Here is an 18,228-nt window from a genome sequence, read left to right as displayed (position 1 = left end):
AATAATTTACGTTTTTAAGTCCGTAAATTCTCTATTAACTATAAAATTATTGTTTTGTTCCAACATAATAAAAAAATATTTCTCCTACAATATTGCCTTAAAAATTATTTGGACATGCCTTTTTTTAGGAATTTTGTCACTTTATGCTATGGAATAGAAAAGCTAACAAAAAAACAGCGCTATATTGTATTTAGCCATCAAAAATCATCATTCCATATGATAATGAGGATACTGCACAATAGTGAGAAACCAGTGGAGTTTCTTGCCAAGAAACAGTTCCCAGGAAGTTTGTGGAGTATAAAAAGGTACCTCCCTTGACGTGACGTCATTTCCAGGTTTCATTCCAGGGAGCTTATGGTAGGATACCAGGGGTTAATGTCTAAATGTAAAAATATTTTTAGTTTGACATTTATCATTTTAAAATATTTGTTCATGAACAGTGGTAGTTTCATGTATCAGAAGAGCTTTTATGTAAAAATAATTTAGAACTTCTTTCAAAAGGTACAAAAATTATAAATTAACTATAATTTTCACTGCTTTACCTTATTCAACCATCTTTTTTTCATAATACAAAAATGCAGCTGAATAAGGATTTTCGATTTAAAATTAAATAGAAAATATTTTTTTAAATAAAAGTATGCATAACGGAAAATATACAACTTTTTAAGTGTGGGCTTTTATAATTCAAAGGATTGGAATTTGAGGTCTTAAACCACTCCAAAACAATTTATTTATTAAGAAACTGTGAACTGTTTATGACACAGCTGCTTAATTTGACTATATTTCTAATAATGCTGATTGGATATGAAGTCATTTATTATTTAAGTTAGAAAATAAAGTATACCTCTTCTAACAAAGTAAATCGTTTTGAAACAGTCTCAAATAATTTTTGAAATCGTTGTGATACATCATTCAGCTTATTTGTAACTTTCTTTGCAACATTAGGATTAGCATCAATGGATTCATTTGCCCTTGCCATAAGCATGTCAATACTTTGTTTCTGATTACTGATGTCAGATTTTAAAATTTTGCATTCTTGAACCTAAAAAAAATATTATTTTATTATTTCTTTATAAAAATAATACTTTAAAATTTTAATAACAATATAAACTAATAATTTAAAACAATATATAAATATATTTTACCTGTTGCTCCAATTTTTCAACTAATAAACTAATAGGCTTGTTATGTGCTTTTACCGAAGACTCAACTTCCATCAACCACTTGGAAATTCTTTCTAATCCAGCTTGAAAGTCTTGAGAATGTATAAGAGCAGTTTGTAGTTCTTTAATACGATTAGCTATCTGATCACAAAGTTCTGAATAGTTTTCTTGAAGTGAACTAATGGAAGATTCTATAGATTTTGTTTCTGTGGGTGCAATATTACAATTTTCCAAAGTATCAGTAAGATTTTTAACGGATTGATATACATTTTCAATTAATCTACTTTGTCCCACAACTTCCATGTTAATAACCTTAATTTTATCCAATTGATTTTGTAAAGCAGAAGGCTCATCAGCAAGAGGCTCAGAAATTGCAGATTTAGCTGATTTCCTTACTTCAGTAATCCATGATTTAGCTTTCTCAACAGTTTCACTGTATAAACGATACTTATTTAAAACTAAAGTATAATTATCAGTAAGCTTATTCACTTCATTTAAGAACGTATGAAAAACTGATGTTATCTCTTGTACTTCTGATTTTACTTCACTCTCTCCAGCAGGGATAGAAGGCAATTTTTGAGGCAAGTTAGAACGAAGAGTATTTAAAGCTTTTAAATAATCCTGTAAACAAAGAAAGATGTAAAAATAAGAAATCATTTACGTTGAAAAACGTTTAACTTAAACTTTAAAAATGTGCTTACTTGGGATTCATTAGCAAATTTTTGAGCTGCCATAGTAATGAATCTGAGGTCTGCCTGGTGAGCAATAACATCACTGGAGAAGGACTAGAAATAAAATAATGAAAGTAGAAATTAATGAATCTTTCTAAAATTTATACTTTAATACTCATAAAGAAATTGAGTTGAATAAGAGGTCTGCTTTTTGAACAATAACATCATCTAAGGACTTAATAATGGAGTAAAATAATGGAGATAGATTTTAATATATCATTCTAAAAATAAAATAGGTTAATCTTTAAATATTGCACACTTATATCCCAATAAAATAAATAACACAATTACATCCAAATGTTTTAAATTAGCAGTAAAGAAAATCATGGAATTGTAACAAGTTTAGTATTTATCCAAGCAAATAGCGTTTTTTTCTGTATATATAGATTTATATCCAAAGTTTACTAAAAGTATATTTAAATAAAGACTATTCTTACCCTAACAAGTTCAGATTTTTTTTCAAGTTGACTAAGAGCACCCATGGACGATTCAATAACATTAAATTGACGCCTTGATTGATTAAGCCATTCTACTAGTGATTTCATTTCAGTCTGAAAAAAAATTTAAAAATTTATTACACAGACATCAATATTGCTTAGCCAATATATATATATATATATGTACTGAGGTGACAAAAGTAATGGGATAGCAATATGAAAATATACAGATGGCCGTAGTATGACATACAAAATGTATACATGAGTAGTGCACAGGCAGGACTTTTATTTGTATTCAAGTTATTCATGTGAGGATGCTTCTGATGTAATCATGACCACAAGACAAGAATTAACTGACTTTGAACATGGAATGGCAGTAGGAGCACGAAGCATGGGACATTCCATTTCGGAAATTGTGAGGGAATTCAACATTTCTAGATTTGCAATGCCAAGACCATGCCAAGAATACCTAATTTCAGGCACCATGTTACCTCCCACCATCGTTATCCTCCCACCATGGATAACGTAGTGGCCCACTGTTAGCACTTAATACCTGAGATCATCGCTGTGTGCGTAGAATTGTCAGTGCTAATAGACAAATAACATTGTTTGAAATAACAGCAAGCATCAATGTGGAATGTGAAATAGACGTGACCTAATCAAACAAAACTATATGGAGAGAAAAAACTAAATTCCCCCGTTTTTTTTTGGTTTTTAAAATTATTTTCGTTCCAACTGATGCAAACCAATTTGAATGATGATGCAAAATTTTTTAAGGGTGGTGTTTTCTACACTAGGGAGCGCTGCAAGCTCTTGACTGCCTATACTTCCGGGTTATTGTTTTTGGCATGTTTTGAAGCCATTTGGCTTACAATGTGATAATTGTGTTTTGAGAATGATGTTACCTGTTAATGAATCATCATTTGAAGATCGGTCATTTCAAAACGCAAAAATTGTCATTTGAAAAAAGAATCATTATAAAACACTTCTTACCTTGCTAACACTATATAAAGTTCGAAATTTAAACCTATACGATAATTTGTAAAATGAACTTATTCTCGCTACTCGAAGAATGTTAACACTAACCTATGATGGTGCACGGTTTGCACCAGTTAGAAACAGTAATAAACAAGTTAAAAGAGGTTAAATCAGAACTGCCAAAAAAATCAAGTTCTTTCAAAGTCTAGTGTCACCGTTTTTAACAAGACATCAATAAACAACTAAACAAATTAATTTTCACCTCAAACTCTCCAGAATTACTTAATATCATTAATATCTTATGAAATACATCAGATTTGAGTTCAGAAATTATACAATTTTTTTCCTTTTATTAAAAACAAAATTATTTGTTTAAAAATATCACCTCGCAGAATAAGCTGTAGTAAGCAGCTGTATACTTTCTGACCGGAAATAGAGAAGGTCAAGAGATCTAGATTGTTGTTGTTTACATTTATATTGAAAACACTATCCATTATAATATACAAAAAAAAAAGATATTTAAAAAAATCTAAAATCAAACAAACATATATTTAATTGTAGATAACCTTTCTAAATACAACTTGTTAAAAGAATATGTATAAAGTTTATAAAAACTATAAATTACCTTAAATTTTAGAAGTTCATCATATGCTGCTACTAAACGCCTCAAAAGTCTGTCACTGTCATTTAACAAAGAATCATAATGTCTTTTCAAGGATATTAAATTTTTTTGAAGATTATTAATTTCTTCTTTTGTCAGAATTTCTAATCCTCTTTGAGCTAGCTGTCTCATTTGGTCAAGACAGGTATTTACCAACATTTGTTGACTTTCTAATTGCTCTTTTAGAACCTATATTTAAAAAGAAAGAATTTAAACCCAGGAAAATACTAAAAATATTAATAGTCTGAAATGACTTTGTAGCAAAACATATCAACAAGAAAGCCTCAAACTATTTTTAGCTTTTTATTTTTTTAACTGTTGTGTGTAAGATAATATTGTAAGCCTCATATATATTATAAGACTATTGTAATATTGTAAGACTATTGAGAGCCTCAATATCAAGACCAGTGCAAGCCTCACATACATTTCTAAACTTTAATAAATTTCTGCAGAAATAAATATTTAGTTATAATTAATATATATTAACTGGCATAAATATAACTGATTAACTGAATATAAACATTAACTGGTAGCAAATTCTACAGATATTCTTTACCAGCTGAGCTATTTATCAGTTATTGACCACCTATAATGTTGTGCACCAAAACTGTTTATAGTCATACATCCCACAAAATAATTTGCACTAAATTTTAAAATTGCCGGAAAAAACTACATTTTATCTTGGTAGGTATATTTTGTGACACCTTATATTAGCTTTACATGATCACTCTCATTTACATAAAAAGAATTAGATAGAACCACAATAACTGGTCTAAACTTTCCATCTCACATCTTTATTAATTTTCTTTTACATTATCAAGATATTTTCTGATTGAATTCAGTTAGAAAAACCCTTTCATCATTTTTTTATAAATTCATAAACATTTCTATTTAAGAAAATATTAAAATTTTCATATATTAATTTGAAAGAATGTTTTTTTTTTGTGTTTTTATAGTCAACTTTAAGGTTTTGCTCAATTATATAATTACATTAATAAATAAATTTGTGAGCTTAGATATGCATGCAAATTATATTTTGTAAAACAATTGTTAATTTTATGGACAATAACCAATTATCTTTCTTTAGTTTTTCAACTTACATACATCTAAACAAGATACAATTTTATTACAACACTTCTTTTTAAATCAAATTAATTAAAATCATTTTTGGAAATTTAATTTAAAGTTTTAGTTAACATACTAATAGCATATATAGATAATATATTAAATCCTTCCTAAATCTTATGAGTATTAATTTCAATCAATAACTTTACTTTCAATATAATTAAAAAATGTTTAAACTTTTTAAAACCTTGTTGAAGAAAAATAAACTAATTTCCAAGTAAAGAAACGGTTAAATTTGTGCTATACATTAATAAAACTAAACAACATAAAAAGAGCACAAAAAATACCATATAAACAGATAAACTACGTTTGACTCTATGATTAAGAACCTTCTTCAGTGTCAAAACATAGAATGAAAAACAGAATCTTTTATCCTTTTCCACACTATTTTTTATTCCCCATTAAGATACTGACAAAGAATCTTCATTAAAATACCAAAATTATAGTAAAATGTTAATGTGTGGCATTATTTGCACTCTCCTCATATTGTTCAATATATTGTTTATACTCAAACAGCAATATTAGAAGAAAGTCCGTTTGCAGTATAATTGTTATTGAGAATACAGTAAAGTATAAGCAAATCATGAATTGAATATTACTTACTTTAACAGTAGCAATTTGATGTTGCAAACCAGGAATAGTTTCTTGGATCACACCAAGTTCAGCCAATTTTAATTCTATATCTTTCATCCATGATTCTAGTTTCACAGCATTTTCTTCACACACTTGGTAATTTCCTTGAACTGCCGCCTTGCAGAAAATTTTATTTGGAAAAAAATTTTATTTTCTAGCTAACAAGTTTATTACAAGGTAAATATAAATGAATGCATCAAGATTGACTTACTAAATTTAAGTATAGATTATAGTATACAGTGCTGATGTTTAATAGTTAATTCACACTCAAATTAGAATTAGTGGTTAATGGTTTGTTTAATGCCAAATATGCATATTGAATAAACATTAGAAGCAGTAAATACTGAGAAAAATATTTGTTAAGGTGTAAGTCAGTTTTGCTAGTAAAGATAATATTCAGATATGCATTGAATATAACTGGGGAATTTTGAAGGTATAATACAGGAACAGCAGACCCTTTCGAATAAGGAAAAACAACTTTTTAGATACAAGTTGATATATTTTTCTTTTGTTGATCTCAAATCTCAATAGTATATTTTTTTTAAAGTACTCACAAATAAACTGTTTGAAATCAGCAAATATATATACAAAAAAGGTTTGTATTTGACAAGTACTTTATACAAAATAAAAATAAAAAAAGTTTATGGATTATTTTTGAAATTCATTAAGCATAATAACGCAAATAAATTTTTTTCCAATTTAATACAGAACAAATAATATACTCATGAAAAAGGTATAAAAAAACTTTTTTTCAATTCTCCTGAAACATACAACTATTTCTTTTTATAAAAACACACACTTACCATAGAAAATAATTAAATATTCAGTTGAATTAAAATATCTCAAATTAAAATGAAAGCATTTTGAATTTTGGACATGGGGAAATGATATAAACTGCTTAATCAAAATGAAACATATCTGAATAAAAAAAATTCAATTTCTAAGAATATTTGTTGATAAAAAGTTCAAATAGTGAAGATTAAAAAAAAATAATAAATCACATTATGAAATAAGCTACAGCATTTTCAAATTTATCACAAAAATAAGTTCACTTTTTTTACATAAAGAATTGAAAGCAAAACATATTTTGCAAGGAACTGTTCTCTGTTTTCTTTCATGTTATTAAAACATTAAGTTATGTTAATAATATCTATTTCAAAATAAAATTACGTCAAATAATAATAATACGATAGGTGTAAATATTAGATTTTTTCACAACAGCATTTCAATTTAACTTAGTACTATTTACAAAATCTGAGATAGTTTAAGAGTAAAAATTCACATCTTCTTATCACATACTACTTACAGTTAGCAAGGCTAGTTTAAATCCATAGCCAGTAGTGGTTTACAATTTAAAAACCAATATAATTATAGGAAAATTATTTCAAATAAAATATATTCATCTGAGTACAAACTTCTTAAATTTGTGGTGTGAAGTTTTAATATTACATTTATTCTGTATCAATTTAAAATTTGAATAAAAATTTTTAGTAACTACCATGATTAATAAATGAAATTTGCACATCAAGCTCTAAAAGATTTTAGACTGTCAATGCTTATTAATTGCTTTAGGTTTAAAAGTAGTAAACAAACTTATTAATTTTTCCAATTAGTAGGTGTAATACATTACTTCATATTTTTAGCGAGAAGGTTTCTTTAAATGAACTAATTTTAAATATTGATATGCAAGAAAATAATCATCAAATTTCTTTGGGTAAATGAATATTTTACCTAAAAGACTCAGCAGAACACGCAACTTATACATATAATTATACTTTTTCAGAAGTGAAATCTTGGCAATATAACCTTAACAAAGAGATAAACACACGAGAGGGTAAATTGTCCAAAAAAGCCCGGTTGCAACCTATCATATAGTAGAGAAAGCCTCTGTACAATTAGAAAAAAAGGAAATGACTTTGCATGAGATCCATAAAAATTTTGCAGAAGTTCTATAAAATTTTTAATAATCATTAATCATATGATTGTATTGCATCGTCATTTTGTTTTTCTAAGTTTGATTATAGTTATGTCTTAGTTGGATCAATCAGATAACCTTCAGATTAAGACTAGATTTCTTTTTTATTTACCTTGAATAAATAGAACATTTTAAATTCAGAAATAAAAATAAGATATCATTTGGGAAAAAAACAGCATATAAAATTACATAAAACATAAATCAGGAAATAGTGCTAGAAAATCCTATGGTGCTCAGAAAGTAAAAAAAATCAAACAAAACAATAATACTTACTGCTGTAATTTCACCTGGAACTTTATCTGACTCATCACCCAATCTGAATTCTTTTTTATCCAAAATAGTTGCAGAATCTGAAGGGGAGATCTCACTTAGCAACATTTTTTGTTTTTCTGTAATATTATAGCTCAAGCCAGTTTCAACAACATCAGACTTCTGGCCTTCAAATGGAGTAGTAGAGGTTTGCAAGTTGTCCTTATCACTAATATAATGTTCAACATCTGGGGGAAATTTTGGTATTTCAAAATGCTCTGGATCTGTTTCACTTGAACTAGATAAATGAACTACTTTGGAAGAACTAGATATTGTTAAATTATTGAAGAATTCTGGAGTTTCTTTAGTTGCACAAACAATTTTGCCAGTTTGTGACACTTTTAATTCCTTGAAATCTGATTTCATAAAATCATCAGTTCTTTTTTCTGATAAAATATTATCATTTGAGACTATTAATGAGTCTTCAGGCACTATAATGGAGTTATTTACATCTGGATCTATAGAATGCAAGATGCTATCTGACAACATTTCGATTTCATTCTGAAGTACATCAGAATAAACACATTCTTCTGATACTCCATGAGGAAGATGTTTTATACTCATAGTAGAAGCATTTTCTCTAAATGGTTGTTGAATATTAGAGTGCTGGTCATTGGAATTTGACTCATGAAATGCAAGAGAGCAATCATTTGAAAATGAAGCATTATTACGAGTCGCTGGTAAAGCTATTTTAGAGTCAACAGGCTTGATGAGATTTGAATCCTCACCAGGCAAACTACAATGTTCAAGGAATGTTTTTGTGTCTTGACTTGGAAAAGGATAGTCCTCATTTGAACTAGAATCTTTTTTCTGAGAATTCGTTGCATAACTTACATTTTCAAGCTGAGTCAATGTCTCATTATCTTTCTCAATGGTATTTCCAAATGCAGTAACAGAGGAGAAAACTTTAGTAGAAGTCACTGCATTTATTTTATGATTAAAGTTGTCCCTTGTAGAAGAGGTGTTTAAAGTCTCTGATAGAGTGGATGATAAACTGGATGAAACTTCTTCAGGTTTCGTGGTAGTTATATCAACTGAAGATGTAATTTTTGTTTCAGTGAACACATTAGAAGAATAAGACACAGTGGAAGACCTCATACTTTTTAAACTATCAGCTTTGGAAGAAGAAGATATGACACTGTTGATAGAAATATTTTCATTAGCTAAAATTTCCTTTTCTGAACTAGTTTTTATATCTGGTTCATCACATATCTGTTTCTTAAATTCTTTTACAAGTATATTATTACTTTTCTTGCGTAAATCAGTCTCATTGCTTAAGAATTCAAGCTCCTTATTTGGAATGTCTGTTGAACCAGTAAAAGATGACAGACTGCTTTCAACTTTTGACAATTTTACTAAGTTTGCTTTGTTTTCATCTGCAGAAAAACCCTCTTTAATTGCAGTTTCTGTTGACAAATTACTTTTAACAGAAAAAGCAGTCTCATTGGTGGACCAATCAACTTTTTTAATATGAGAAAATGTTTTATCAGTTGTAGTATCCTGTACATTGGAAACATAATCAATTTGTCTTAAATCTTTTTTTGTTGAAGACATTTTATTTTCTGGCAAGTATGAAATTATTGAACCATCATCACCAATTTCATTATAAGAAACTTTGGTCTTTTCGGTAGAAACTGAAACGAATTTCGCATTATCATTGAGAGAAGAAATATTATCAACAGAAGCTTTATGTGTGGATAAACTAATGTCAGTATAATAAGGAGTTTGAGAATCTGATTTTTCAGAAACTTCAGTACGTTGATTATGTTCACTTGACATTATACTGGTTGATTGGTTTGGTTGATCATTGATTGAAGTGATTTTCATAGATGAAGAAACTTTAATTTCTCTTTGTTCAATAAAAGAACCAGGAATGATATTTGAACCTGACAGCAAAGATAAATCTTCTCCAGAATTTGATACTTCTTCTGTAGCAGATAGTTTTCTTTCTGCTATTATTTGTTCACTTTTTGAATTTAATATGACATTGCTCTTATTTTTTAGCTTTTGCAAGTTCTCTTCTGATGGAAAATTACTTTCAGTTGATATTGTTTCAATTGCTTTATAAAGTGGGGATACTAAGTCAGCTGATGTCACTTCTTGAGTTGGCAGCATTAACTGTTCCATCTGACTTTCACAATCCTGTTCAGCTGCTTTACTACTGTGGATGTCTGCATGTCTATCCAATTGAGTCTCATTACTTCTAAATTCTGATTTAGTTTCCTTCCCTTTGTTAATGTCATCATTAGACATTTCTTCTTTAAAATGTATTATCTTATTCTCAGCAACAGATTTTGTTTCTTCATAATGTATTTCACTCTTTATCGACCTTGTTACAGTTGTTTGGTTGACAAATCCACTTTCTCTCACCAATGATTCAGGTATTTTGGTAAATACTTTAGACTCTTTCACAGAAGACACATTTTCTAAGGTGATATTGTCAGAAAATTCTTGGGGTTGTAAATCACTTTCTTTAATGCAAGGCACATTTTCTTTGATGGGTGATTTTGTTTCTTTGGCAAAGGACTGGTCTTTCACTGGTGATCTAACCTCCTTAATGGGAGATTTTTCTTTTACTGGCAATTTTTCCTCTTTAATAGAAGGTTTTTCTTTAACTGGTGATTTTATCCCTTTTATGGGAGTCTTTTCTTTTACAGGAGTTTTTACCTCTTTAATAGGAGACTTATCTTTCACTGGAGATCTTACTTCTGTAATGGGAGTCTTTTCTTTTACAGGAGTTTTTACCTCTTTAATAGGAGACTTATCTTTCACTAGAGACCTTACCTCTGTAATGGGAGACTTTTCTTTGAGTGACATTTTTAGTTCTTTGGTGGGAGACTTGACTTTTGCTGGCAATTTTATATCTTTGACGGGAGACTTCTCTTTCATTGATAATTCAGCTTCATTAATAGAGGATTTTTCTTTGACTGAAGTTTTTATGTCTTTAGTAGGGGATCTTCCTTTTGCATGTGCCTTTGTATCTTTGATAGGTGATGCTTCTTTGACTGGAGACTTTACTTCTTTGATAAGTGATGCTTCTTTGACTGGAGATTTTACTTCTTTGATTGGGGACTTTTCACTGGTTAGTGCTTTTGACTCTTTGATTGGTGATATTGTTTCTTCACTAAATTTTTTTTCATCAATCGGTGACTTGCGGTCATGCACTTGAGATAAAGATTTCTTGTCACAGGAATCTGATTCCCTAAATGTATTTTCCTCAATGATATTTGAATTCACACCTTGCAAGGGTAATTTAGATTCCTTTTCAAAGGTATTGTCATCACTAATTTTTATTTCACTTTCTTCATGACTTAATTTGTTATATTTTCTACCCATTTCTTCTTTCAAAACTAATGATTCAGTTTCATCAACTGAGAAATCATTGTTTAAAGGTGATTTATCTATCTTATGTGACAACCTATCTTCTTTTGTAGAAAATTTACTTTCTTCAGATAGTGATAGAGTTGTTTCAGATTTTAACTCATTAAATTTAGGGTTGATATCCATGGGGGATGGCTGAATTCTTTTAATATCTCCTTCCATGTAACTCATTTTATTTTCTGATTTAAAAGATGTACTAGCATCAGCAACAGATGCTAAATTTTTTGAAGGCGATTCAATACTTTTTAATGGAGAAATATTTTCAGCAGATATAATATTTTCATTCTCTTCAGAATTAATTCTTGCAGCATTAGGTTCATTCATTACAACTGCTGGTTTGGTATTGGATTTTGTAAGTTGACTTTCTTCATCAGGTATGAAGTTGACACTAGTAAGTGATTCTGTTTCAGTTAGTATATTTAAGACCGAAGGCTTTGTTCTCTTAATTTCAAACTCTTTTTCATTTTGAAGTTCAATTGTATTCTCAATTATTTCATTTTTGGTTTCAGGTAATTTTGTTGGCCATTTACTTTCATTTTCTTGAATATATGATTCGTTTTCTGTATCATCAAGCTCAATTTCAGCAATTATTTGTCCAGTTTCAATGACTGGAAATTCATTGTCTTTGGTTTGAGACAGTAAAGCTGCTACAGTTGTTTCATTTCCTTCAGTTGAATGATATTTTACTTTCTTTTGTAATTCTTCTTCAGTAATTAAAAATTTAGTGTCATCGTTGATCACTTCGACTTCTTGACTTTCAGGCTCTAAAGTTTTTAAAGGTAACTCTCCAGCAGCTAATTTTGTCACATTGGAACTTAGACTACTATTATCTAATGGAAGCTCTGGCTGTCTCAAAGGACTTTCTTTTTCTTCTACATCTGATTTTTCACCAGAACTATTGAAAATATTTTCTTGGATTGATAATTTGGGTTCTTCTAAAGTGTCATTTACCTCAAAAGATAAACTTTCTTGCATAGAAAATTCTTTTTCAGTGACATTTGATTTTGTAGGAATTATTGGTAACTTACGACCTTCATGTTCCTTTAAAAATGATTTTGTCTCCGGTGAAGAAGGTTTTGAAGTCATGACTTGCGGTGAAACACTTTTTGCTCTTGTTTCATCTTCATCTATGCCAGATTCACTTTTATCCGTAGATAGTTTACTTTCATTAACAGACAATATCATTCCAGCTGTCAATAATACTTTTTCGGGGAATGAAAGATCAGCAACAGAAGTTAAAGAATTACCATATTTCTCAAGCATCCTTTCTTTTTGACCTTGATTGCTATCTTCTAGTATTGGTTCTTTTTTATTTGAAGATAGTGTCTTTTCTATTTCATAGTTTATGTTTGTGGGTTCAATTTCAGTTGGTTTGAACTGACTATCTTCAGACATTAATTTTCTTTCTTGGGTTGGTGACACTATTTCTCTCAAGTTCATGTCAACAGCTGATAAAATCTCAGAAGATTGGGAATCCACAAGAGGTTCTATTTGCCTCGCAGAAGTAACTTTTTCTGTTGTAATTGTATCCAATATTTTTAAAGGTTGTATCTTTCCTTTTTCTTGGCCTATATTTGCGTCTTCTGATTGCTTTTCTGTCATGACTTGCAAATCCTTGGAGATATTGGAATCTATATCTTTGCATGAAGCATTTTCATCTAGTGTTAACTTTGGTCCAACTGACAATTTATTTTCAGAAGACAAAGATTTCTCTTTTGGTATTTCCAATAAGTCAGCATAGCTATCTCGGCATAAATTTTTATCTTCAGGTGAAAATGGTAATTCATTAGTAGTTTCAGAAATGTGTGGAGATGGAATGTCATTTGATCTATCAGTAGCAGTAACTGTTGAATGAGATTGAACTTTTGATATGATTTCAGACACAGAAGAAACAACAGTTGTTTCAGCAATATTTTTACAACTCAGTTGCAAATCTTTATCATCATTAACTGACAAAGGAACAACTTGGTCATAAGCATTCAGTTCATTAACATGAGTTTCAGGATGAATACTAGTATTTTCATTAAATAAGCCTTTCACCCCTCCAATTAATTTTTCAACTTCCGAAATCTGACACAAATTTTCTGTACTATCATTAATATTCTGACTACTTAATGAATTGGGAAGTACAAATAAACTTTCTGTCTCATTCTCATAAAAGGATGAATCTACTTTTTCTGGAATCTGCTGATTAAGTTCCTGTGTATCAGCTTTATTGCTGATTGGAATGATTGTCAATTCATCAGTAATAATTTCACCTGACTTTAATGTGTTGACTTCTAAAAATTCTTCATTTTCACAAATTATTGCTTCAGCTGGGTTGAGTTTAGGACTTATATCTAATTTAACAGGTTGTATTGTTTCAGAAAGTTTGGTTAAGTCTTGTTTAGTATTCAAAATGATACTTTGATCTGAATGATTTTTTTCACACTCCTCAAGGGCTTGTGCAGCTTTAAAAGAATTATGTTCTACAGGAGAGATATGATCTGCCTCAGAAATCAAAGGATCCAATGGTAATGAATTAGGACGTAAATTTCTTTCTTTTGGGAATGATGAGATATTTTCTGACAAAGGTTTTTCGGGAATGATACTTTGAGACTGAAATAAATCAGGGTCCTTAATAAAAACAAGCAATCCAAGTTTTGCAGCTTCAATTGGATTAAGATATTTATCATTTGATTTGTTCTTATAAAAACCAGTTTGTGCATTCACAAAGCCATATTTGATAGCATCACTTAAAGTCATAACTTTCTTGCTCTGAACATCATATAATAGTGAATTACAATCAAGAGTTTGGTTATTCACTAATGATTCAAAATCAACAAGATTTCCTGTTTTAGGTTCAGTAAACAAATTTTTACTATCATTATATAGATAAAGGAATGCTTGTGAAAGATCGTAATTCATGCACTTCATTGGTTCAATATCATTGATAGGTTGTAAAAGTTTTATTTTGATTGCTTCTGGTATTGAATAGGATTGATGAGAATTAATATCAAAAAACTCTCCAGTCTCTAAATTCAAATTACTTTTCTTTATAGCACTTTCAGCAGAGTCTTTAGGAGTAACAAAATGGCTTAAATTTTGCTTTGAATTATTTAAGCTTTCCTCTGATAAATTCAAATTACGCAATTGACTCAAACTACTAGTAAAAGAAGAGGGTGTAACCAGCCTAGCAGGTTTTGCAACAAGTAACCCAGAATTCATGGCTTCTCTCAAATCGCTGATTTGTTTGGTAACTGGATGTTTAAACGTAAAATTTTTTGGATCAACTAATTTTTGATTTAAAGCATCATCTAACAAGAAATATTCTCTTTGAGGTTGAACTGGAATGATTAAAAGATCACAGTTATCAAATGCTTTGTGCAAAGGGATATCATTATGAGAAGTTGGGTGCATGTAAACTTTTGATTGAACATCAATATAACCGTATTGTAAGGCAGTAGGAAATGTAAATGAAAGAAGTGGTGGACTTTTAGGCAATGTCTGCTTAGCTTTAAACATATTTAGACGCACTCCTTCAACAATATTTATATTTGTTGAAGATGATATCTCACCAGATTTAGGATTAATCTTTTTCTCTTGAATAGCTTCCAAAATTGTCATAGAATCTGAAGTAATAGGATCTATAAAGGTGGAATAAGGATTTAGAATATCACAAATTATTGCTTCATCAACATCAAGTTCAATTCCATTATCTGGATGAATAATTTTATGTGAGGTTTCACTAAGTAGTCCTTGATAAAAAGCTTCATCCATACTTAATGATCTTGCTAAAGGTACGATTATATTTCCAGTATCCTTATCTATTAGTCCTTGTTGAAGAGCTTCCTCCAGCATTACCATTTTACCTTTACGGAAATCAGGAATTTTAATCAAATGATTATGGCATTTTGCAATGCTAAGGAAATCACTATTACTGCAAGATGAGTGTTTAGGAAATAGCTTAGTCAGAGTTTCAGCTGTTTCTTGATCAATAAAACCTTCAGCAACTGCATCATTAGGAGTTAGAGATCGTTTAGGAACTTTTTGTAATATTACTTCTCTGTGAGGTGTGGAGGTAAAATTTAGAGCATCATTTAAACAAAAATATGTTTCAGGAGCGTTGACATGATGATCCAACGAATGTAAAGAAGTATCATGAACCTGCACATTTTTATTATCACAGCTTTCAAATGAAGGAATGGAAGTAATTGTGGTCAGTTTCCATGCACTTTCAGATTCTTCAAAAGATTTAGTTGATTGTTTATAACTATTTTGATTCAATATTTTTGTATTAAAACTATCATCACAAAAAGTTATCAAATTTTGTTCAATAGCTTCATGCATTGAAATCCATTTCCCAGTCTTTGTATTGTAACTTCCAGTATTATCTAAAATTTTCATTTCTAATGCATGATCTAAAGTTACTGTTTCATTTGATTTTGGAACAAGAACAACGGCAGATTTGGGGTTTATTATTTCCATTTTAACAGTTTCTTCAAAAGAAACCAAACGATCTGTACCAGGCACAGTAAATAAACCTGATTTTACGTCAAATAAGTCTTTACGTATTGCATCACTGAAATTCCAACCATCTGGTGGCAGTTCTAAAACATCTATTTTTTCATGTATTTTATCTTCTGGAGTAGTAATAAGACTCAAAGAATCTTGATTTATTTTTGAGGATTCATTTAAAGTTCTGCAAAGCGATGGTGCTAACTCCCTATCAACACCTGTCAAATTTTTATCAAGATTAGTTTTTATGCCGGAAATATTTACTTTCATGTGTTTCTCACATATTTCTTTATTCTCATTTGTTTCAGCCTCTGGGGCATGCAAGTTCTTTTGTGAACTAATGGAATAATCATGTGCATTTGAATTTGAATGCATTGTTCTTTCATTGCTTTGAGAAGGATCCAACAACTGAGACACATCATTTTCAGTATTCAAAGGTTCATCAGTTTTCAGCGAGTATTTTTCTTCATAAACATGCTTTTCAATTCTTTGAACAACATTAGCAGAAGTAAGAGTAATGTTCAATAGCCCTTTCAGTAAAGCAGCTCCATCTGGTGTTATTATATCATTATTCACAGCAGTTTGAAGGGAAATAGGTTCTTTTGACACTGGATCCATTAGCTTCCCTGAGTTAGAATCTATGTAGCCATGCTTACAACAATCTATGAGATTTAAGTCCTTATCACCAGCTTTTACTCCAATAGGCTTACAAAGTAAATCATAAATTTGAGGTTTAATTAATTCTTTGGAAGCAGCATTTTCTAAAGAAATGTGTTCATTTGAGGATTTGTTTACATATAATTCCTGGTTTAAATCTATAACACCAGTATTAATAGCATCATTAAAACTAATGAACTCATTTGCATCGTTTTGAATACTTTCTATATCAAATATACTTTTTTGAGACACAGTGGCTATAAAGCCCTCATTCACAGCTGATGGCAATTCTATTTCACGATTTGATTCAGTGTCTACAAAACTACAGTTCGGCAATATTATTCCTCTATTCAGTGCTTCAGGCAAAGATACGAACTCTCGAGAAAGAGTATCCATGACACAATTAGTTTCACACTCTAATATTCCTTGAGACATGGCTTCTAAAATACTTAAAGTTTTGCCACTGATAGGATTAGTTATGTTTTGTTTAGTAAATAATGATAAATCTGATGCTTCTTTCAGGCTTAAAGGTTTCCATATATAATTGCATTTTCTAGCTGCTTTGAAAGAACTCATTTCTGAAGTCTTTGTATTCATAAATTTACCACAGTGTGAATTCACAATACCCTTTTTCACAGCTTCAGAGAGTGGGATAAGTTTTTCAGCAGCAACGTCATATACTTCTAAAGTATTTTTTAACAATAAACCTTTTAAAAGAGCTTCTTCAACAGAAAACTGTTCTCCAGACTCAGAGTCAATGATTAAACCATCTTCATTATTAATGAAATCATGGTCAATTGCTTTTGCTAGAGAGAATCCATGTTTATCTGGCTTTGGAGATTCCATATTTATGTAACCTTTTTTAATAGCATTTCTCAAGTCAATTGGAGTATCAGTAATAGGCTCACGGAAAACACCAGTTTTAGGATCAATAAATTCTTTTTGTATTGCCTCAGTTAGAGTTAAATTTGTTGTCTTAACTAGCTTCATATCAATCAATGTCTTTATCCCAGATTTTTTTACCATGCCAGTGTGAAAAGCTTCTGTTAAACTAATAGGTTTACAATCACAAGGATTTAAAAGTGTATCTTCCCTAATATCATAAGCATTCTTTTGTATTGCTTTAATCAGTGATAATTCAGTTTTGGTTTCAGGCAAATAAATACCACATTTACTAAGTAGCTTATCATGAATGGTTTTATCCAAAAATCCTTCAGAAACAGCTTCTGAAAAAGACATTATATGACCTGTTTTGAAATCAGTTATGCTTTCATTTTCAAAATTAATAACATTCCGATCTACAGCTTCAGTTAAAGTAATTATATCCCCTGTTCTTGAGTCAATAATTCCCCTCATGGTACTAAGAGTGCTCGTACTTTGAAAGATAGGAGAGGTTGATTGAATATCTTTGTAATAAGATAGTTTTAGAGGCATTTCTTTCTTTTCAATATTCATGTTCAAATTGTCTGAAGTATTTTCATGAGGTGGTTCACTTAGGGTTGATATCAAGCCCTGGTTATTTAAGTATTTTACAGATGGTTCATCATCTACTTGAATTTTCTGCTCAATAATGTTTTCCTCATTTGATGATGGTACCTGGGCAATGATAGTTTTAAAGGTCCTCAAAGTTACTGGAACAGCTTGATTGATGTATTGCCACTATTAAGAAATTCAGAAAAGG

General features: G+C 29.9%; 1 protein-coding gene across 9 annotated transcripts in view; it reads right to left on the bottom strand.

Moving 5' to 3' along the window:
• LOC107443336 (uncharacterized) overlaps positions 1–18,228 on the bottom strand; it is a 290,292-nt gene that overhangs the window by 67,057 nt on the left and 205,007 nt on the right. For all 9 annotated transcript variants that reach the window (XM_043041040.3, XM_043041042.3, XM_043041041.3 and 6 more), the window contains 7 exons: positions 7,977–18,206; positions 5,699–5,845; positions 3,935–4,159; positions 2,332–2,445; positions 1,865–1,948; positions 1,146–1,784; positions 845–1,042 (listed from right to left, as the gene is read on the bottom strand). In XM_043041040.3, the coding sequence (XP_042896974.2) occupies positions 845–1,042; positions 1,146–1,784; positions 1,865–1,948; positions 2,332–2,445; positions 3,935–4,159; positions 5,699–5,845; positions 7,977–18,206 (11,637 nt within the window). The remainder of the gene's footprint in view (positions 1–844; positions 1,043–1,145; positions 1,785–1,864; positions 1,949–2,331; positions 2,446–3,934; positions 4,160–5,698; positions 5,846–7,976; positions 18,207–18,228) is intronic.

This window comes from Parasteatoda tepidariorum, chromosome 12, assembly GCF_982258835.1.
Source record: "Parasteatoda tepidariorum strain Cologne lab strain chromosome 12, Ptep-v5.0, whole genome shotgun sequence".
NCBI classification, from domain to species: Eukaryota; Metazoa; Arthropoda; class Arachnida; order Araneae; family Theridiidae; genus Parasteatoda; species Parasteatoda tepidariorum.
This window is presented reverse-complemented; position numbering and strand designations above follow the sequence as displayed.